Below are 19,909 nucleotides of genomic sequence, written 5' to 3' on the forward strand. Positions count from 1 at the left end.
ATGAACCTCCTCTGCGTTTCGGACGCGTCGAACGAGAGAGAGGTGGAACGAGAACAAAGACCAAACCATTCCCTTTGTTCTAACGTGTTTGTACCCGCGGGCTCTCGAAAAAGGACAAGCTGACTTTGGAGGTTGACTTCCAACCACGATGAGCTCGAGACTAACGAAGAGGAAGAACTTCTTAAAACTGACTGGAGGCCTTTGGGAGAGATGAGCACAACTGAAACATGCGCGTCGTCGTTTGTCTCTTTTTTCCTTGCTGTGAGTCGTTCTCCCTCTCTTGGACGCTAAAGTCTGGCGTTCTCATTTAACTCACGCACTTCTGATCTTCCTTCAGACTCTCTTCAAGAAAAAAATCTTCCTCAAAGGACAGCCCTCTCCTTCTCCTGGTTACCGGGCGACGATGAGCAGGGCCGTCTTTGACTCCGCACCCCCTGTCTCTGTCTCTCTCCTTGTCCTTCACCTTTTCTCTCTCTCTTCCCTTCCAACCTGAACTCTCAACCCATCAGCTTCACCTCTCCCTTCTCTCTTTCTCCTCTTCTTCCTTCTTTAACTACCTACCTACATCTCGCCGGCCGCAGACTCCCCACTTTCCTTCGCCTCAAGCTTCGACAGCTCTTCAACCAAACCAAACCAAACCTCCCTCCCTTCACCTCGCTACTCCACCTGTCCTGTTCTAAATCCTTCACCATGTCGACCTCTGCTACCCTCCTCTTCTCTCTTCTCTCCTTCTCCCTCCTCTCAGCTCCCGTCACTGCTCAGAAGGTAGATACGTTCGATACTCTCAAGCTCGAACAAAGAAAGAAGAAACGAAGTGCGTTCGGAGAGGCTGACCTCTCTCCATCTCCTTCCTTCCTTCCCTCTCCTCCCTTCACCTCCCTCCCTTCATCTCTCCGATCCTCTCCTCTAGGTCATCGGCTGGGTTGGAGACGCTCCTGCTGCCTACGCCGATTCTGCTGCAGCAACCTCTGCTCCCGCTGAGGCTGCTTCCGCCGTCGTCCCCTCCCAAGCGTACCCTACCTCGATGATCTACTCTCCCCCGACCACCACCACCTCCTACCCAGACGAGATGGTCACCTACCCTACGGCTGCCCCGACTGGAGCAGGAGAGGGAGGAAGGTGAGTCTCTTTCCTGTACAGTTTCGTGCGAGGTTGCTCACCGCTGGCGTCTCTCCTTTCCTTCTTCTTCTTCTCCTTCAGCTACCCTGGATACGATTGGATGACGACCGAAGGATACAAGTCCGTTGACTGTGGATACGGACACGTCAAGGACTCTGCTGGGAAATGTGTCAAGGCTGAATGGGTTCGTATCGCGTCTCTCTCTCTTTCTCTCCGATTCTCCGATCCTCCCTCCTCTCCGAGAATAGATCGCTGAACTCTGGTTAACCGCCGTTTTTGCTTGGCCCCAATAGTACGCTGCTCAGACAGACTTCGGATGCTACGAGACTCGGGTGAGTCGCTATCCCTCTCGTTTCGTGTTCTCGTCGTCGTCGTCGAAACGAGCTCACCTCCCTCCCCGAGAGGGAAACGAGATTGCTGATCATCTGCTTTCTTCGCTTCGACTGTTCACTCCTTCAGATCATCAAAGAGAAGATCCACGTCACTGTCAAGGAGACCGTCAAGGAGATGTGAGTCTCTTTCTCGCTCATCTTCCTCCTCTTTTCGAGAGCGACGGGCGCTCGAGACCCTCTTTCACGTTTGCCCCCTTTCGAGAGCTGATTTCTCTCCTTGTTTTCTTCGTTCAAACTATCCAACGATGCAGTGCCACTGTCGTTCACACGGTCGTCTCTACGGAGCTCATGACTACGACCATGTTCGAGACGGCTACTGGTGAGTCTGCTTCTTTCGTTCCCTCTCCTTATCTCTTTCTCCCCCCCCTTCTTCAGACTCCTCCTGACTCTCTTCTTATTCCTCCACTTCTTGTATACACTTCATTCAGCTACCCAAACGATGACCGAAACTGCCACCGTCGCCGTTCCTGTACGTCGCGTCTTCATCGTCTCTCTCTTCACCTTCGATCCTCGACTCATGACTATTTTCTTCATCCGTAGACTACCATCGTCAAGACCATGACCGAAATCAAGACTGAGACCAAGTGAGCTCAAATTCTTCTGCTCTAGACGGGAAGAGTGTCGCATCTCCGACTTCGATGAGCTGACTCTGCTTCTTTCCTTTCTGCTGTCGCCCCTCAGGACCGAGACTGCCACCGAGCTCAAAACTGCTACGGAGATCAAGACCGATATCAAGACTGAAATCTCTACTCAGACGTGAGCATCTTCTCGAAATGTTGAATGGAAGAGGCGAAGAAAGACGCGTCTGACTTTTGTTCGCTTGGTCCACTTTTTCTAGTGTCGAGGTCCCCGTTACCTTGACCAAAGTTTGGGAGACCACAGTCGTCAAAGATCAGACCCTTACCGAAGTCAAAACTCTCACCTCGGTCTGGGTTTCAACGGCTATCCAAACCGCAACCGCCACGGTCACGGAGATCCAGACCGTCAAGGAGACTGCGCTCGCTGCCTGCATCGGTGCTTGCAGTACGACCTACGGAATGTGAGCTTCTCCCTCTTTCGTTTCCCTCGAGGCGATCATGCCCGGACTCACTCGTCCTTTCTCCTCTTTACTGTCCTCGTTTTCTCAAGCATGACCACCGCCGCTGGATACGTCGCTCCTGCCGCCTATCAGACCACCACCACTACCGCTGCTGCCGAGGCCGTCATCACCGCTGCTCCTACTACCACCGGTGGAGCTTGCCCGAGTGAGTCTTCTCTTCTTTCTCTCTTTTCGACTCGTCTCCCCTCCCTTCTCGTCGCTGATATCCCTCCTCTTCTATTTCTTTCAATTAAGGTGCCGGATGTGTCTCGGGACCCGTCGCCAGCAAGGATTCTGGATCGGGAGGAAAGGTCATCTCCGTTCCCGAGAAGCGACGAGTTCGTTCCCACTAGATGATTCGTCGCGTCTCCCTCCCTCTTCCGTTTCCTTTCGTTTCTCGTCTCTTCAGCTTCGCTCCTAACACCTCCATAACGTAATAGAACAGTCGTCTTGATCTCTCTTCCTTCTTTTTTTTTCGTAATCGTTCAGACTTCTCCTCCCGTCTCAGCTCCTTAATCCTACCCTCCCTTAACTCCTTTCACTCTCCCCTCCTTCTGCTAGCACTCTTTAGCCCACACGGACGATCACCTTTACTCCGCTACTTTCGGTTTCGTTTGGTCTCGTTACATCTAGCTTCTCCCTTGTTCGTTTAACTCTTTTTTGGGACTTTGGTCGCGAGGGTCTTCTTCTTTTCTTCGTTCCCTCTTCGGCTTTTCCATCAGGTTGATCCTGTTTATCCCCGAGCTCTCCCTCTCTACTTGCCCACGAAAGCATGAGAAAAGGTAGACGAACGAACGACACGTCTCAGGGACTCTGAGAACAAAAAGAAAGAAACGCGTCGAGCTCGCTCCTCTCCTCCTCTCCCTTCCCTCCACCGTTCACCTCCCCTCCTTCCCTCCTTCGATGGCTCCTTCCTCTTCTGCACCACTCAGCCGAGCACCCTCTCGCTCCCATCCGTACTCTTCCCCTCGACGATCTTCTTCGATCAACGATTCAGCCGGAGGACCGTCGTCGTCTCCCTCGACGGGAAGGATCCTCCAACCTCTCTCGACGAGAAGCCCTCTTCCAGGATGGTCCAACGCTCCTGCTACATCCTCGTCTTCGGGGAAGAGGAAAGCTGAGGAGATGGATAAGAACGAGGAGGAGATCGACGAGATCGAGGAAGACGACGGGGAGGAGATGGGAGGGAAGGTGGAGGAGGAGAAGGACCTAGGAGAGCTCAAGGTGGCGAAGGAGGACGTCTTGATGGCCGTCGGAGAGGAGGAAGTTCAGCAGAATGTTTTGGAGGTCGAGGAGGATGTAGCAGTCGAGACTGTCACTGGTGTGCTGGCAGCCGAGGCAGGGAGGGAAGAAGAGGCGGCTCAGAAGGAAGGGGGAGGAGGAGATGTTGAGGTCGACGTTCAAGAACCTCCTCCTCCTCCTCCTCCTCAAGCCCTCGTCGTCCCCAAATCTGAACCATCTCCAGCGCGACCTCCACCAGCCGCTTCCACTTCATCTACTCAAGCCCTCGCACTTTCCCCAGAAGCTCTCGCCAACCTCCGAGTCCTCCCACCTTCCACCGCCGCTGGAGCAGCAGCTATCGCACGATCTCTCGGTTCCCCGGTTCCCCTCCTTCGACCTCAGCCTCAACCTCAAAATCAAGCTCTTCCTCTTCCTTACCCTCAACCCTGGCAGCAGCAGGAACCGCAATTCCAACCCGCCAACTCCTCCCCGCCTCCAGCCTACTCCGACCTTCCTCCCTCCATCCCAGCTCAAGGTCACGCCGGTCCCTCGAACTACATGCTCGCTCCTCTACCACCAGCACCAGAACCCGAAGAAGAAGTCGAAGTCGAGAAGGTTGTGGTGCTGAGTGAAGAACAACAGGCTGTTTTGGATATGGTGATGAGCGGGAAGTCGTGAGTCTGTATCCTTCGTTCGATCGAAAAGAGACATAATCCGAGCTGATCTGTCGTTTTGCGTACGGTTATTTGGTTCGCAGACTCTTCTTCACTGGGAGTGCAGGGACTGGGAAGTCCTTCCTCCTTCAGCAGATCATCAAGAGGCTCAAGAAGACGAAGAAAGTGATTGGAGTGACGGCGTCGACGTGAGTTCTTTCTCTCTTTCTTTCGTCTCGCTCTGTTGACTCTTATCACTCTCATCTCTCAAAACTTAACTGATCTTGTTTCCTCGTGTCATTTTGCCTCTCCAGAGGGATCGCTGGCCTCAACATCAAGGGGCAGACTCTTCATTCCTGGAGTGGAGTCGGATTGGGATTGGAAGACGCCCAGACGCTCGCTGAAAAAGTGATGGGTGTGTTCGAGGATAAGGCTACGGGCAGGAAGATGACGAGAACTGGACACAGTGAGTTTCAAGTTTACCGTGTCTCTCAAGCCGAAGTCTCTCTCGAGAGTCGTTTTCTCTCGCCTCTTCGAGGGACGAAATCGGAGCTGACGATGTTGCTATTTCTCGTTGACGTGAAACAGGACCTGCCATGGAGAGGTGGCTCACGACGGAGGTGTTGATTGTGGACGAGATCTCGATGGTGAGTCGCTTTCGAACGCGTGATTTCGAGACTTCGACGCGTCGACTCCGCCGTCACGCCGCATCGGCGCTTCCCCATGTCGAGGAATGAGACAGCCGTAGATGACGCTTCATCCAGTCGAGACTTTGTAAAACCCGACGAAGTAGGAGGACTGACTCGGTTCTCTCTCTTCGTAACGACAGATCGATGGACGGTTTTTCGACAAGCTCGAACACGTCGGTAGGAGGACGAGGAACTCTCACCTGCCCTTCGGAGGGATTCAGCTCGTTCTGGTTGGAGACTTCTTCCAGTACGTACTCGAATCTCGCATCGTCCTGTCATGCTTCAGAGTCGTCGTCCGAAACTGCTGCTGATGCTTCTTCCCTCTTTCTTTCTCTTTCCCATATCTCAGACTGCCGCCTGTTCCTCAGAGGGGAGTCATGAACTTTGCATTTGAGGCTGAGACGTGGAAGGATTGTGTTCCCAAGGTGGGTCGTGATCGATCTTTCTCCTTCGCTCGACGCGTCGCCGATTCGACTTCGTCACGCTCTTCCTTCCTTCGCAGATGGTCCATCTCTCGAAGGTCTTCAGACAGAAGGACAACAGTGAGTCTCATCTCTCTCTGTCTTTGAGTGTCTCGAGCAGTACCTGACGCCTCCTCCTTTCCCTCCACTTCGTCCTTCCTTTCCCCGAAAGGCTTCGTTCGAGTGCTCAATCAAATGCGCCTCGGATGCTTGGACGCGACCTCGAACAGGATTCTCTTTGGTCTCAAGAGGAAGATCAAGTACCCGGACGACATCTACTCGGAACTCTACCCTGTTCGTCTTGCAGCGCCCCCTCCTCAAGTCTCGCTGACCTCGCCCTTCCTTTTCCTCGCCCGCTAGGTCAAGGCCCAAGTCGACTCTGCCAACTTCTCAAGACTCAAAGCTCTCGAAGGGCAGCCGTATTGCTACAAAGCTCAAGATTCGCCTGGGTCAGTTCAATTCACCCACGACGCTCTTCCTTTCGAACCGAACCTGACACGTCGCTCGCCTTTTCTTCTTCCCTCGTACTCCTTCCCTCCTGCCTTCGACCCCTCAGCTACGACGAGAACAACAGGCAAACCTCGGAGGATCGCTGCAAGGCTCTTCTGAACGGCGGCAGAGCTCCAGCGGAGATCACGCTGAAGGTCGGGGCCGTCGTCGTGAGTCTCTCGTCTCCTCCCTTCATCGAGCGTTCGACTGAAAGTCTTCGTTCATGGTCTTCACAGATGCTCGTCGTTGTAAGTTCAACTTCAATTTCTCTTCAGTTTGCTCGTGCACTGAACCTTCGACCCCTTCGTTGTCGTTTTCACAGAACCTTCAGAACGGATCGCTCTGCAACGGCAGCCTCGGGAAGGTCGTCGCCTTCGAGACACGATACGAAGGTTGGCGCATTTATCGGTCTCTTCTTCTTTCGTCGAAGTCGAAGACTGATCCTCCAACTCCTCCACTCGCCGTCCTTCACAGCTTCGAGAGATTCGGACGTCGAGCTCGCTCAAGTCAGGACCGCCGCCGACGAGGAGAGCGATTCAGACGACTCGGATGACGACATCATCGCTACGGACGCCTCTGGAACTCCCATCTCTGGACCAGCCAAGATCAAGAAGGTCAAGAACGCAAAAGCTCGAATTCCCGTTCCACCTCCTCCCGTCAACCACCCTCAGATCTTCCAGTCCTCCATGACTCGACCTTCGCCTTGGGATAGAACTCCTGCTGCTCCGAGAGACGATGGGACTCCTTGGCCTGTTGTCGAGGTGAGTTCTTCTCGAGACAGAGGGAGACAGAGAGGACGTTGGAGCGCTGACCCTCTCTCCGCTCGCCTCGACAGTTCATCACGGGAGAACGACTGCTCATGGTCCCTCACGACTTCGAGGAGCAGAAGTTTGCGAAGGGGAGGATCATTGTCGAGGCTACTAGAACGCAGGTCCCTTTGATCTTGGCTTGGGCTTTGTCTGGTGAGTTCTTCCCGGGTTCCAAAACTGACGACGCGGTCGAGATCCTCTGCTAACGCGACTCTTGAGCTGACCGTTCGTTCTCCTTTCTTCCTCTGGCACTCCAGTTCACAAGAGTCAAGGCCAGACACTCACGAGAGTCAAGATTGATCTGCAGAGGACTTTCGAGAAAGTTGAGTCAGCGCGTCGATTCGAGCTCCCTCCTTTCAACGACTTGTGTTCGATCTTCGTCTGACCTTCGCTCGTTTGCCTTGTCCACTAAATCGTTTCCTCAGGCCAAGCCTACGTGTGAGTCTTCTCGCTTCGGTCCCCTCAAGCTCTGCCCTCGAATCGAGAACTGAAGCTGACCCGGCCCTCCTCTCCTTCTTTCTTCTCTCTCAGCGCCGTCTCTCGATGCACCTCTCTCGACACCCTTCAGATCATCAACTATCTGCCGTCAAAGTGAGTCGTGCTACCTCTTTCTACTGTCTCAACCAATCTCACTGACCGCTTTCGTCGTTCCCTCGACACAGAGTCACCGCTCACCCGTCCGTCATCGCTTGGGCTCGACGAGAGGGAATTCTCCAGCTCGATCCTGATCTCGTCGACATTTCGAAGTGGGACAACAGGGAGGTCGACCTTGGAGGCGGGATGGGGATGGGGCAGGTCATCAAGATTGGGAGGAGGTGAGCGGAGGGAGGGGAACGGCCACGATGAGAGGGAGGAGGTTGGGAGGAGTGCTCTTTTGGTTTCGCTTTCGTCTTTTCGGGTTCTTTTCTTTCGCTTCTTACTTATGACATTCACGATTAACCTTTCCCGGGCATGCTTTCTCTATGGGAAGAAGCCTGGAGACTGATCGCTGCGACGCGTCGCTTCTCCCCTCCCAGATCTCCCTTCCCTCTTCCCTCACCCTCCCAGGGAGGCGAAGAAGGGAGGATCGGTTTTCTTCGAGCTTGTCGTCTCGAACTGTTGTACACAAAGACGAAGTGAGGTCAGTAGAAGTTTTGCGTCTTATCTTCTTGAAGATCTAAACGACGCGACGCAAAGGCAGAGCTCACTTCTCGACTTCCCCGTCTGTTCCTCCCTATCTCGCAGCTGTTCGAACTCCAACAACAACACAACTCCTCTCCATCTCCCTCGCTCTACCAGCCCACTCCCAACTTCAAACAGACTCGAAACGGATGGACGGACAGACCTCTCTTCCTCCCTCTCTCTCTCTCTCACAGAGTTCCCAACCCTCGCCTCCCATCACTCTCTTCTCGACTCACCAGCTCACCCTCGACCTTCCCACCGGCAACACCCACTCCAGAGGTCGAAACAACCCTAGACGCAGATGATCGCTTGTGATTTTCTCGATGAGGAGAAACAGAGGTTGGTCGTCTCCGTTGTTGGGTTTCTCGAAGGAGGAGGAGGAGGGCAGCGAGGGAGGAAGGTGGCTGGACTCGACGCTTAAAAAGGTTGATCCGAGGTGAGTGCTCTCTTTCTTGTCAAGGAAGGTTGGTAGAGAAGGGAAGGGAAGGGAGGAGAAGAAGGGAGGGAGGGAGAGGAGGACTGGCGAGCTGATCGTGGCTTCGTTCGGTTTGGTTGTTGCTCTCCTCGAAGGCAGGACGAGAAGGGAGGTCGAAGGGTCGTTCATCGTAAGGATAGCAGGTTCTCTCCTTCACGAAGGGTTTACGATTCGAAGTAAGAGTCGAATCGAGGTTGTGGTGGTTGAAGGGAGGAAGAAGGGAGGCAGGAAGTTTCGAAGGTCAGTGCGTCCTCCCCTCATCAGTCGTAGAACCTCGAGATACATATACTCGAGCTCTGGAGGCTCAAAAGATATCACAGGATGTTGATCGACGGTCGGAAACAGGATCGATGGTGAGCGCTCCCCTTGGAGACGCGACGCTCTTTCATATTTCCTTTGTTTTCTCGATGCAGAGGGTCGGAATCTCACTGACTTTGCTCTCACCTTTTTCTTCTAGATCTGGACCTACTCGCAGAGGAATTCTCCTATCCTTGTTGGACCGATTTCACGCCGCAAAGTGGTTGGCAAGGAGAGGGATTGGAACGGGCGAGGATTGAAACTCCTCGCTTCCTTCCCACTCTTCCTTCTTCCTCCTCAAACCACATCTCTCTCTTCAACTACTTTACATCCATAGCTCCTTCTTCGTCACTTCTCGCGCTCCCTTCCTTTCCTCCTTCTCCCCTCTCGCTCTCTCGCCATGCCGGGACCCTCCTTCCTCTCCTCATCGCGCTCCTCCTCGCCTCCCTTCCCCGCCCTCTCCTCTCCTCTTGCTCCCTCCGACTCTCTTGAACCAGTTACAGAGGATAGCTACTTCAGCTGGTCCAACTCCGAGAGCCTCGGGAATCTTGAGGATGAGACTGAGCTCGATGAGGACGAGGGGGAGTGGTTGGAGGTACGTTTCTTCGCGTCTTCTGCTGTTCGTCGTCGACACCGAATCGTTCAACCGACTCTCGATCTCTCGTCATTCTTCTCGTCTCGCAGACTCATCAAGCGAAGAAACCCAGACATGAGTACGTGGCTCAGCAATACAACTTCGTCCCAGCAGCCCTTCGTCGCCCAACACCCCGCCTCCTCGTCTCCCTCCTCCTCAAGCGCGTCGGGATCGTCCTCCTCCTCCTCTGCTTACGACTACTCCTCCTCCTCCTCTCTCTTCTCCTCTGCCTGCTCCTCGTCATCCTAGTCTCCGTTGGCGTCTCCTCCCACCCACTCGCGATCGATCTGCCACCGCTCGTTCCCTCAGCAGCACCGAATCCCTCCTCCTCCTCGCTCCTTCGCTGCTCACGCCATCGCCCCTCGAGACATTCCTCCCTCCATCCCCCTCGCCCGGCTCTTCGAAACCTTCTACTTCCCCAGTTTCGCAGCTTTCACTTCAAGAACGATCATGCACTCGTTCCTCCAGGAGCTCGACGCGGACGGGAACAAGACGGGGAACGTCTTCTGGACGGAGGACTTGTGGCGATACTTCGAAGCCAACAAAGACGTCGGGAGGATGTTCGAATTTGTGCTCCAGTTGGACCAGAGGGGAGAGAGGCTCGCCTGAGGACGGGGTTGGGGTTTCGTTTCTCGTCGCGTCTCGTTTGGTTCTCGTCTTATTCTGTTCTCTCTTCTTTCGTCTGTTTCACGTAGGTTTACGACCTTCACGTATCCCTCTCATCTTTACTACTACCACCGCCATCCATCATCATCATCACTCACACACGGTTCTCCTCTTTCTCATCGGTTTTCTTCACGTCGCTCGTTGTTTTCCTACTCTTGTTCTCTCCTCTGTCGCCGGGTTTGTTTCCTTACTTATTCGTCTCGTTGCTTTTTTTATATTCGGTGTTGCTCTTTGTTTGCTTGATTTATCACTGGTCTTGTAAAGAACGTCGAAGGAGAGAGGAATGGAAGAAGTCGAATTCTCCAAGGAGAAGCGAGAAGAAGCGAAAACAGATGCATCAAGATCAAAATCAAGCAGAAGCAGGAGCGACCGTAGCCCTCTTCGGTCTCGCCAGTCCATGTCGAGGAGTCCAAGGTCCAAGGGAGTCGTCCTGCGAAACGAAAGAAAGGCGAAACGAAGTCAGCTTCCGCTCCTGCCAATCCCTTCCTCCCCTCCCATCCCCAAAACAACTCGGAGCTCGATTCAAAACTCACCGAATAGAAATCCATCGGATAATCTCCCTTACCCTCTCCCTTCCCAACGCTTCCTTTCCCACCCTCCCACCCAGCCTCGATCCTCCCCACAGCCACGCTAGCCTCGTAAGGCGTCAAGACTGGTCGTCCGAAAGCTGCTCCCCAGTCGATAGAGAGACGGGGACAGGAGGTTTGGACGAAGATGGAAATGGACGGAGGGAAGAGGGAAAGTTTGGCGGGAGAGAGTTCGGAGATGAGGATGGGCAAGGGCGGAGGAGTGGAGGAGGTGGTGGGAGGGATGGAGGAGGTCACGGTCTGAGTGGTGGTGAGAAGAGAAGGAGGGAAAGGCGGAAAAGTAGGAGGGAGAAGAGAGTTAGGACGCGTTCGAACGAAACGTCAGAACGAGCTAAAAGAAACTCACATTCAACACACTCAAGTTCCCCTGCCTCCCCAACGTTCCCAGCACCACAGCCCAAGCTCCTCGTCCCTCTCCAGCCTTCTCCTCGCCTCCAGCACCAACCCCAACCAAACTCTTCCTCGCATCCCCAACAGCCTGAGCTCGAACGGCTCGCATCTCCCCGTGGTCGTAGACTTCCCGAGTGAACTTCTTGTCGTAAGGGTCGTAGCGGAAGGCGGGGACGGTAGGGTTGGCGATCATGATGGATTCGAGGTGGAAGCGACCGTCTCCGACGTAGCTACGAACGAGACAAGGAAGCGGGACGCGTCAGTTCGAAACTCGAAGAAGCGAGACGAGCAAGAGCAGAGCCAACTCACAGCAATGCATCCACATCAGCCGCCAACTTGGGAGCCGTACATCCCAAGATCTCCCCAGGAGACAAAGGTTTCGTCTGAGGCACTACGACCTCGTACCTCCCTCTCCAGAGCTTCCTCTCATCCACCAATCGATCCTCCTCCCGCTTCTTCATTTTCCTCACGGCTCCCTCCCCCTCCTCCCCACCATCCACCACTTCCTCACCCTCCAGAGGAGCCATCGCAAGCTCCAACTGAGCCTTGAGCGTCTGAACAGCAGCGACGAACTGAATCGTGGAGACCAAGGCGAGTTTCGTTGGGAGGGGTTCTGATCCAGACGCGACGACGTTCTCTGGCGAAGCGTCCACCTCGATGAGACCCTTCGAGGAAGCCAACATCTCGTCAACTACAGTCCTATCGACCTCCTTCCCTATAAACCCACGGTCTACGTCGAGAACTCCTCTGGCGAATGCTTGTTTGGAGGAAGGGAAGGCGGATCGGATGGTGGAGATGAGGTGGGTTGAGTCGATGGAGATTTCGACAAAGACGTAGAGCGTTTTGAGAAGGGTTTGGGTGGTGGGGACTGAAACGAGCAGGGCGATCGAAGAAGGAGCGAAAGATGAGCAAGAGCGGAGGGAAAGGAAGCAAAGGAGAAAGAGAAAGAGAAGCTCACTCAAACACGAATGACCGTAGTGGACGATCATCTCGGCTCCTAGAGAGCGAGCGGTGTAGTCGTCGATGCAGCAGGCACCTGCGAGTAGAAAGAACCGAACTGATCAGCTCAAAGAGAGACACGAGAAGGGAGGAGGGAGAAAGCGAACCATAAGTGACGTCCTGTCGAAAGGGAGGAAGGAGAGAGGTCAGCTTCAGCCTCGTCTCGTCTTCGTTTCGGTTCCAGCTTGGAAACTCCTACTCACAGCTAGCAAGATAGGATGAGCTGAAGTGAATCTATAAAAACAAGTCCAACGGACAAACGAGTCAGCTCAAGCGAAACAAGAGAGAGAGAAGGGACGAGAAGAGCTGAGAAAGAGAGGAAGGACAGGAAGGTCGAACGAAGCTCACCTCTCGAGAATGTCCCCGATCGTGCAGCCGTAGAGCATCAACCCTTCAGGCATCTGTAGGGCAACAGCGGTGATCTTGTCCCTTCGGATCTGATGGACAGTCTTGTGAATCTATGGAATATTCGATCGAGCGAGAGGTCAGCTTTCTCTTTCCTTCCCTCCCGCCTCTCCTCTCTCGTTGCTGTTGAAACAACTTACCTCGAAGTTGTAGTTGCTCGGCAGAGTAGCGATCGCATCGTTGAGCTCCTTGTCCTCTAGGATATCTTGTGGGATGTGGTTCAAGGGAACTTTGTGCTTGTGAGCGGAGGAGGAGGTCGTGCCGACGAAACGTTTCTTTGGACGAGAGGCGGACGATTTCGGTTTCGGAGGAGGAGGGAGAGTGGAGCTGAAAGAGAGAGAAGAGAGGTTAGTCACTCTAAGGAGGAGAGAGAGAGAAAAGGATATGGACGAACGGTCCTGCTTCGGAAGACATGGCTGAGTGGAAGGAAAGGAGGGGAGGTGGCTGGTGGAGGGAGGGAGGGAAGGAGGGAAGGAGGGCGAGCTCGACGAGTTTTTGAGGGTCGGCGCCGTGCGGAACGCTTTAAACGACACTTAGAAGAGAAAAGGTGAGAAAATTTCACCTGAGGGAGATGGAGGGAAGTCTCAAGTTGTCTGAGGCAGACCAAGAAAATTGTAACAAGCTCAAGGGACGGCGGTTCAAAGGGGTTACTAATCGCCTTCCCTCCCTCTTGAAACTTGTTGAGCTCACTTCTTCCGTCCCCTTCCTCTTTTTTCAACCCTTTAACCCTCACCACGGACTCATCTTCCAACCAAACCACCATGTCCTCTCCTCCTACTCCTTCCTCGGACTCTACTCCAACAGCTCCTCTGTCAGCAGCCCTGAAGGACCTCTCGCTCGACGAAAGCAGGACCTCGACCGCTTCCTCCCTTCCTACTCCTTCCTCCTCCTCCCCTCCTTCAGACGACGACGCTTCGGACGCAGAGGACGACCACGATGCTGCTGCGCCGGATAAGAAGAAGAAGAAGCGTAAACCCAAGAAGAAGAAGGCGAAGGGGCCTCTGCTTGAGCTTCAATCGGATCCTCCCAGGGTTGGACTCACCAAGATCTACCCGACGGCCAACTGGCCGGTAGGAGAGATCCAGGAGTATGTTGGAGAGTGAGTTCCCAGCCCAATCCATATTCCTCTTCCTCCCTCGCTTGGTTTATTGAACTTCGTCGCTTTTCGTCCTGCAGCAACGCCTACCGATACTCCTCAGCCGAGAAACGAGCTCTCGAAGCGACCGCTCAACTCTCTCCGGAAACGACTTACTCGTCCATTCGACGAGCAGCAGAGGTGCACAGGCTCGTCAGGGCCCACGCGAGGAAGACGATCAAGCCTGGAATGACCATGACCGAGATCGTGGAGAACATCGAGAACGGAACGAGGGCTTTGGTGGAGGAGAAAGGGTTGGAGAGTGGGGTCGGATTCCCGACGGGTGTGAGTCTGAACGAGTGTGCGGCGCATTATAGTGAGTGCAGATTTTCTTCTGGTGAGGCAGGGTGATGTAGATACTGACGTTGGATCCTTCCTTTGGGTCGAAACCAGCTCCCAACGCTGGGGACAAGACGAGTTCGTTTCCTTCCCTTCCCTCCCTCCTTCCCTCGTTCCCCTCCCTTTGCCAGTTTTTTTTCTCTCGACTTAAAGCTCACAAACGTCTTTTCATCTTGCTTGTTTACCACCGCTTCCCAGTCCTTCAATCGGGAGACGTCCTCAAGGTCGACTTCGGAGTTCACGTCAACGGAAGAATCGTCGATTCCGCTTTCACCCTCACCTTCGAACCGACGTACGACGAGCTTCTCAAGGCCGTGAAGGACGCGACCAACACGGGTATCAAAGTGAGATTCTAGTTGCTCGCTCGTTTTCGGTTTCGGGTCGAGCTGGAGAAGTTCCGGTCGCATAAACGAGAGAGCTCACCATCCCTTCCCTCCCTCCCCTCCCCCCTTTTCTAGGAAGCTGGAATCGACGTGAGGATGTGCGATATCGGAGAGGCTATCCAGGAGGTCATGGAGTCCTACGAGGTCACCATCGGAACCGATACCAAGCGAGGTTCATTCTTCTTTCTCTTCTTTCGCTCGTTCGACGCGTGGCTGACTTCCCTTTCTTTCTATTCGTTCGATTCCCCAGTCAAGTCCATTTCAAACCTCAACGGACACTCGATAAATCTTTACGAGATTCACGGTGGAAAGTCGGTGCCGATTGTGAAGAACTTGGACGAGGCGAAGATGGAGGAAGGAGAGTGTGAGTTCTCGTCTCGTTTCGGTTCGTCCATTGCTCGAGCCATCGCTGACCGCGATCTTTTCTTTCTTGTCGGTTCGATTGTAGACTTCGCCATCGAAACCTTCGGATCAACAGGACGAGGACACGTTGTCGAGCAGGGAGCTTGCTCGCATTACGCTCGAAACAAGACTTACGACGCGACTGGTTTGAAGTGAGTGCACCCTTTCCCTCCTTCTTTCTCCTCCCTCATATACCCCCCACCATCCTTCGTCTGCTTCTACACGCCGCTTCCTCGTGCTAACCAGAAGCTAATCGGCCTCGTTCTTCTTCCCTCCCCTTCTTCTCAGACGAGAAACCGCCAAATCCCTCCTCCGAACCATCAACAACACCTTCTCCACCTTGCCCTTCTGTCGTCGGTACCTCGATCGTCTGGGAGAGAGCGGCTACCTTATGGGTGTACGTCCTTACTCTCCCCTATGCCCTTCTTTCCCCCCCTCCCCCTCGTTTCCTTCGTTTCGACGCGTCGCTGACCCGACTTCCGTTCATTTTCTTCGCTTTGCTCAGCTCAATGAACTGGTGTCTCATGGCATTGTGAACGACTACCCTCCACTGGTGGATATCAAGGGGTGCGTTTTCGTTTCTTCGTTGTTCTGAGCGGTAGGAAGAAGGGAGAGAGTAACACGAACTAACAATCGTTCTCCGTTCTTGGTTGCGTCGAATCGTGCAGATCGATGACGGCCCAGTACGAACACACCATCCTTCTTCGACCTACGTGCAAAGAAGTCGTTTCCCGAGGAGACGACTACTAGATCTAGTTCTTTCACGTCTCTTTCGCTCTTTGTTGACGATCTTGATCGGAGTGTGAATCGAGAGGAGCTGCTGTCTGAGAGTCAGCAAGGATGAAGGAGTCTACGAGCGCGCTAAAACTGTTGTCGAGTTGCGTAGTACGTGTTCTTCAACTGACTATCTTTTCAGGGTGATCGACTTAGAACTGAAGCAGCTGCAAGGGTCGGAAATCGTTCGTCGGTCTCGTTGAATCTCGCCTCCCTCCCCTCCTCAAAAAGATTGTAAACTGAAAAGTACTGGAGAAGGACTAACGCCAGAGCCAAAGTTGAGTATACACCATAGAAATACGTCAAAGGAGTACCTCTACCGTCCCTTTCGTCGACATTGCCTTGAAACTGAGAGAGCTGGGACACGCGTCGCGTCTTTGGAAAAAGATTGTAAACTGAAAAGCGTTCGAGAACCAAGAAGTCGACGAGAGCCTCGCCGAGGGAGGAGAAGGAGGTTTCGAGGTGGGGGTGGGAGGTGGAGAGGTTGGTTCTTGGGAAACGAGGGGGAGGAAGGAGAACTTGAGGAGGAGGAGGAGGAGGAGGGAGAGGTCTTTGAGGAGGATGGGGAGGGTGAGGGTGAGGTGGTAGGAGTGGAGGAGAGGGATGTAGGTTTAGAGGGTGAGGGTGAGGAGAGGGAGGAGGGCGGTGAAAGACTGAAGAGAAGAGGGAGGGAGGAGAAGACGCGAAGGTCAGCGAGGACCCGTCCTTTGGCGAGCGTCGAACGAGAGGGACTCACCTCCTGTAAACCGCCTTGCTGTTCAAGGAGCTGATTGTGGGAGATGGTTCAGCTCTATACGATGATCCGAGTTGAGGGCTTGCTGGTCTCGTACGTCCTGGGCTGGTGTTGGCGAATCGTCCTCGAGGTCGCCAGCGTTGAAAGGTCGGAATCCAGAGGTGAGAGCGAGGGAGAGATCGAGAGCGTCTATCAGGGATATGGAGGTAGGGAGGGAGGTGTCGTAGATCAAGGACTGTTGTATGAAGAAGAAGAGGGAAAGAAGAGATCAGGTCGCGAACAAGAATGGCGAGGGGGGGAAGGAAGTCGAGGTCGAGCTCACCTCTTCCTCCAAAGCAGCACCCTTCCCAGCTTCCTTCCAAGCCTCGCTCAGCCACCAGACCCGCAGACCACCCTCCCTTCCTTCCGGTGCGAAGCGATGGTAACCTCGAGTCCATGGTCCTGCAGCACGAACGGCACAAACCGCAAAGACGAAAAGGGGTGAGCTCAACTCGTTCCCTCCTTCCTTCCTTCGAATGAGCTTGAACGCGAGAACGACAGCTCACCTGAGCACCTTGACTGGGATGGAGGATGAAACTGAGCTCCGTACATCGTCGAGTGAGCTCGTCTGGGTCCGTTGGGACGAGTTCCAAATGAGGGGGAGGAGGAGGAGGAGGAAGGAAGGCGGAGGGTCGAGGCGAGGAGGGCATGTCCGTTGGACTGCGACGAAGCGTCGAAGCTGAGGAAACAGAGGTCGATACGACGTTATCTAGGTCCAGAAGACGGAGGCGATATAGCTGCGCTGTAGAAGCTGTGGTGGATGAAACCGTGCGAAGGAGACGACGTGGACGTTGAGATCGACGCCCGAAAGAAGCCAAAGCCATCAGCTCGCTTTTCTTTCCCTGCTCGCTGCTCTTGGACCTTCGCCGCTTCTTGGACTACGGAAGTAGTCACCGAGTAGTAAGTAGTTTCACTAGAAAAGAGTATTAAATCGGTTCATCCTCCCCAAACGACTGCCGCCCTTCCCATCCTTGATTCATCCCACGAAAGCCCTTTCACCAAAGGACCGGCAAGGCCACCACTCCAATGTCCTTGGTCGAGGGCGTGAGTTCGAGATCCTCCTTCTTCACCGCGAGACGAAGGTTGGGGAGCGTTTGGAAGAGGACCGCTGGGGTTCGGTGAGAGAGAGAGAGAGAAAAAGGGGAGGTGAGCGAGGTTCGCGTATGGATGGCGAGTAGATAGCAAGTGAGGGTACTCACAGAAGACGCTCTCGAGCTCTGCACGAGCAAGCCACTCGGCAACGCACTCGTGCGGACCATACCCGAATCCGAGGCCTGCTTCAATCCCACGTTGGCGGTGGAGGTCGAAAACATCGGCGTTGGGGAAGACAGACTCATCGCCTGGTAGAGAGGGAGGGTGCATTCGATCAGTAAAGCAAGAGAGAAGTCGGTAGTAGATGAGGGTGACGTACGGCTACCAGACTGGCATGAAATAAGAAGAGAACGGTACTTGTGAGCTATCGAGAATCGCACTCATCCGTCTCCGCCCAGCAAGACAAGTCTTCACTCACCTGCGTCGCAGCGATGACCCCCTCTCCAGCTTTGATCAACTAAAGAAAGGAAGAAGCGCCACCGGGTTCGGTCAGTGAGTGGCCTGGTGATATATATGGGGGCGGAGAGCTCAGAAAGAAGTAGGACGCGACCGAACGAACCTGACCTCCGATGGTGACGTCCACCTTCGCCACGCGACGAGTCGCGAAGGAGGAAGCTACGTAGTAGCGGCAGAGCTCTTCGACGAAGGGCTTGACGAGAGATGGGTCTTGGAGGAGGTCCCTGAGTTGGTCCGGGTGGTCGAGAAGCGCGATGACCCCCTGCAAACATGAAGGAAGCGTCGTCGTCAGCGGATACCTCGTAGAAACGAGGCGGAGAAGAAGATTGCAACGTGAAAGAAAGAGAAAGACGAATCTCACCAAGTTGATCATGTTAACCTTGAGGCAAAAGAAAGAAACGAGCATCAGTCGAGGGCCCGCAGAAGGAATGCCAAAAAGAACACCACACGTACCATGGTGGCATTTCCAGCGACCAACATCAAGAAAGCGATCTGAACGACGTCCTCCTTCGCCAGATGTCCAGTGAGAAGCTGCTCCTGGACAAGTTTCGAGATCAGATCGTCGGCCGGGTTCTTCATCTTCTCCTCAACCAATGCCCCGAAGTAGTCGAGAAGCTCCCTGAAAAATAAAAAAAAATGGAAAGAAACTATCAGCGGGGGGAGTCAAACAAACGATGGATGAGAGATAGCCTGAAAGGACTGACTTGTTCGCGTTCGAAGCCTCACTGGCAGTCGCGCTTCCGTTGGTTCGGGTTGCGTTCTTCGAGGTGAGGTACTTGAGATCGGAGTTGGGAGTACCGAGGATCCCTGACGAAACAAGGAACACAATCAGACGATTTCCCCAAAGGTTGCCGACTCAATGGAGCTGACCGTAGATGATCTGAATTAGAGAGGATGCAAGTCGACGCCGAGTCAGGCTTCCGTCGTCTTGAGCGAACGTCAAATCAGAAGACTCACGTAAGAAGGAATGGCCAGCGCGAAAGCTTCGACGAGATCGACCGGTTTATCGCAGCCTTTCTTGATCATCTCGTCGAGTTGATCCGCGACGACCTTTTGGATGTGAGGTCTCTGAGAGTCGATCTGTTCCTTCGTGAAGAGTCCCTCGACCATTCGTCTGGATATCGAAAGGGGAGACCGCCAGGTCAGTGAACCGGAACTACTTTTGGTCAAAAATAGGAGACACCCTGACCTTTGGTTCATGTGAGCAGGTGAATCCATGTCTGAAGGGAGAGGGAACACGTTGAATCAGATATTATAGAGAGATGAGAGAAGAGAGAAATGAATAGACTGACCGACAAAAGTCGGCTTGTTTTGCGCTGCCGCTTTCCCCCCAGCACTCATCTCCGGAAAGCCAGGTCGGTTGCGCTCCTTCAAGAGAGAAAAAATTGAGTCAGTCAAGACGAGAGACCGAAAGCAGTGATGATTCGTTCGTATCCACCTTGGAGAGCCTGTCGTCGACGAGGGCATCGCAGATGTCCTGGTGCTTGACGAGGAGGAAAGGAGTCGATCCGTCCCAGAGCGTGACGCGGGAGACGTGCTTCGAAGGATCCGAGCGAAGCTGGGCATATTCGATAGGAGGTTCGAGGGAGCGAGATTGACGAGTAAAGGGAAAGAGAGGAGGGAGGATAGAGGGAGCGGTGAAGGCGGATGTCATTCTAGTGGCGATGTGATGGGGTTGGGCGATAGGATGGGGATGGGTAGTTCTGGTCGGTGGGTTCTTCGACTCGAAACGCCGCTTGACCTTTAAACGCATATATTTCCCTCCATCTCCAGTCGAAGAGAACCGAACTTTGCATTCGTTCGAAGATCCGAGAAGTCGGAATCTCAATCGCCGCGAATCAGCTTGTTAGAGCTCTAATTTCCCCATGAATCAGAGCTCTAATAATCAGAGCTCTAACCGGCCCCGTCGCCGTGCAGTCCGAGGGCGATCAGAGATTCCCAACTACATCAGGTGCTCAGTCTCGCTATCTCTCTCTCACCCCCCTCCTCTTGGAGTCGTATAGTGTGAAGATTCCCTGCGCATCCTTTCAG

At 53.9% G+C, this 19,909-nt stretch overlaps 8 protein-coding genes across 8 annotated transcripts; 5 read left to right on the forward strand and 3 right to left on the reverse strand.

The window, feature by feature from the left end:
• The first annotated feature begins 337 nt into the window (after nucleotides 1-337).
• Nucleotides 338-3,229, forward strand: BDY24DRAFT_387768 (uncharacterized protein). Its single transcript, XM_076640263.1, has 12 exons — nucleotides 338-765; nucleotides 911-1,119; nucleotides 1,201-1,303; nucleotides 1,413-1,451; nucleotides 1,579-1,628; nucleotides 1,763-1,830; nucleotides 1,940-1,980; nucleotides 2,052-2,095; nucleotides 2,193-2,267; nucleotides 2,350-2,550; nucleotides 2,640-2,755; nucleotides 2,845-3,229. Exons 1-12 carry the CDS (start codon nucleotides 691-693, stop codon nucleotides 2,940-2,942), a joined length of 1,119 nt encoding a protein of 372 aa, XP_076497310.1. The 5' UTR covers nucleotides 338-690; the 3' UTR covers nucleotides 2,943-3,229.
• Nucleotides 3,230-3,458: 229 nt separating this feature from the next.
• Nucleotides 3,459-4,668, forward strand: BDY24DRAFT_48246 (uncharacterized protein). The gene is made up of 2 exons (XM_076644942.1): nucleotides 3,459-4,488; nucleotides 4,568-4,668. The coding sequence occupies exon 1, from the start codon at nucleotides 3,493-3,495 to the stop codon at nucleotides 4,486-4,488; it is 996 nt and encodes a 331-aa protein (XP_076497311.1). The 5' UTR covers nucleotides 3,459-3,492; the 3' UTR covers nucleotides 4,568-4,668.
• A 1,466-nt stretch (nucleotides 4,669-6,134) lies between these two features.
• On the forward strand, nucleotides 6,135-7,443 carry BDY24DRAFT_48257 (uncharacterized protein). Its single transcript, XM_076644943.1, has 6 exons — nucleotides 6,135-6,350; nucleotides 6,425-6,494; nucleotides 6,577-6,863; nucleotides 6,938-7,064; nucleotides 7,169-7,349; nucleotide 7,443. The coding sequence occupies exons 1-5, from the start codon at nucleotides 6,339-6,341 to the stop codon at nucleotides 7,294-7,296; spliced, it is 624 nt and encodes a 207-aa protein (XP_076497312.1). The 5' UTR covers nucleotides 6,135-6,338; the 3' UTR covers nucleotides 7,297-7,349; nucleotide 7,443.
• A 1,801-nt stretch (nucleotides 7,444-9,244) lies between these two features.
• On the forward strand, nucleotides 9,245-10,087 carry BDY24DRAFT_414828 (uncharacterized protein; the record flags this gene model as incomplete). Its single annotated transcript, XM_076643368.1, has 3 exons — nucleotides 9,245-9,439; nucleotides 9,529-9,651; nucleotides 9,728-10,087. 3 exons carry the CDS (start codon nucleotides 9,245-9,247, stop codon nucleotides 10,085-10,087), a joined length of 678 nt encoding a protein of 225 aa, XP_076497313.1.
• Nucleotides 10,088-10,463: 376 nt separating this feature from the next.
• On the reverse strand, nucleotides 10,464-13,208 carry DPH1 (2-(3-amino-3-carboxypropyl)histidine synthase). Its single transcript, XM_076644578.1, has 10 exons — nucleotides 12,920-13,208; nucleotides 12,666-12,852; nucleotides 12,469-12,578; nucleotides 12,324-12,354; nucleotides 12,228-12,240; nucleotides 12,080-12,157; nucleotides 11,431-11,989; nucleotides 11,078-11,351; nucleotides 10,678-10,971; nucleotides 10,464-10,574 (listed from the first exon to the last, which is right to left on the reverse strand). Exons 1-10 carry the CDS (start codon nucleotides 12,937-12,939, stop codon nucleotides 10,494-10,496), a joined length of 1,647 nt encoding a protein of 548 aa, XP_076497314.1. The 5' UTR covers nucleotides 12,940-13,208; the 3' UTR covers nucleotides 10,464-10,493.
• A 78-nt stretch (nucleotides 13,209-13,286) lies between these two features.
• On the forward strand, nucleotides 13,287-15,534 carry BDY24DRAFT_414830 (peptidase M24A, methionine aminopeptidase; the record flags this gene model as incomplete). Its single annotated transcript, XM_076643369.1, has 10 exons — nucleotides 13,287-13,624; nucleotides 13,702-13,976; nucleotides 14,054-14,077; nucleotides 14,198-14,343; nucleotides 14,458-14,554; nucleotides 14,633-14,746; nucleotides 14,831-14,936; nucleotides 15,073-15,181; nucleotides 15,290-15,351; nucleotides 15,453-15,534. The coding sequence occupies 10 exons, from the start codon at nucleotides 13,287-13,289 to the stop codon at nucleotides 15,532-15,534; spliced, it is 1,353 nt and encodes a 450-aa protein (XP_076497315.1).
• A 171-nt stretch (nucleotides 15,535-15,705) lies between these two features.
• Nucleotides 15,706-16,910, reverse strand: BDY24DRAFT_387784 (uncharacterized protein; the record flags this gene model as incomplete). Its single annotated transcript, XM_076640264.1, has 7 exons — nucleotides 16,837-16,910; nucleotides 16,614-16,732; nucleotides 16,295-16,526; nucleotides 16,189-16,211; nucleotides 16,088-16,140; nucleotides 16,029-16,056; nucleotides 15,706-16,007 (listed from the first exon to the last, which is right to left on the reverse strand). Coding segments are annotated over exons 2-7 (569 nt in total), but the record flags the coding sequence as incomplete, so codon positions are not given.
• BDY24DRAFT_387788 (cytochrome P450) lies at nucleotides 16,875-19,612 on the reverse strand. The gene is given in 14 exon segments (XM_076640265.1): nucleotides 16,875-17,204; nucleotides 17,224-17,438; nucleotides 17,530-17,670; nucleotides 17,742-17,751; nucleotides 17,841-17,879; nucleotides 17,982-18,140; nucleotides 18,240-18,257; nucleotides 18,332-18,497; nucleotides 18,583-18,685; nucleotides 18,749-18,758; nucleotides 18,836-18,992; nucleotides 19,068-19,098; nucleotides 19,171-19,246; nucleotides 19,317-19,612. 13 exon segments carry the CDS (start codon nucleotides 19,530-19,532, stop codon nucleotides 17,326-17,328), a joined length of 1,239 nt encoding a protein of 412 aa, XP_076497317.1. The 5' UTR covers nucleotides 19,533-19,612; the 3' UTR covers nucleotides 16,875-17,204; nucleotides 17,224-17,325.
• Nucleotides 19,613-19,909: the final 297 nt, after the last annotated feature.

The sequence above is a fragment of the Mrakia frigida genome, assembly GCF_051309035.1.
Source record: "Mrakia frigida strain ATCC 22029 unplaced genomic scaffold BDY24scaffold_13, whole genome shotgun sequence".
NCBI classification, from domain to species: Eukaryota; Fungi; Basidiomycota; class Tremellomycetes; order Cystofilobasidiales; family Mrakiaceae; genus Mrakia; species Mrakia frigida.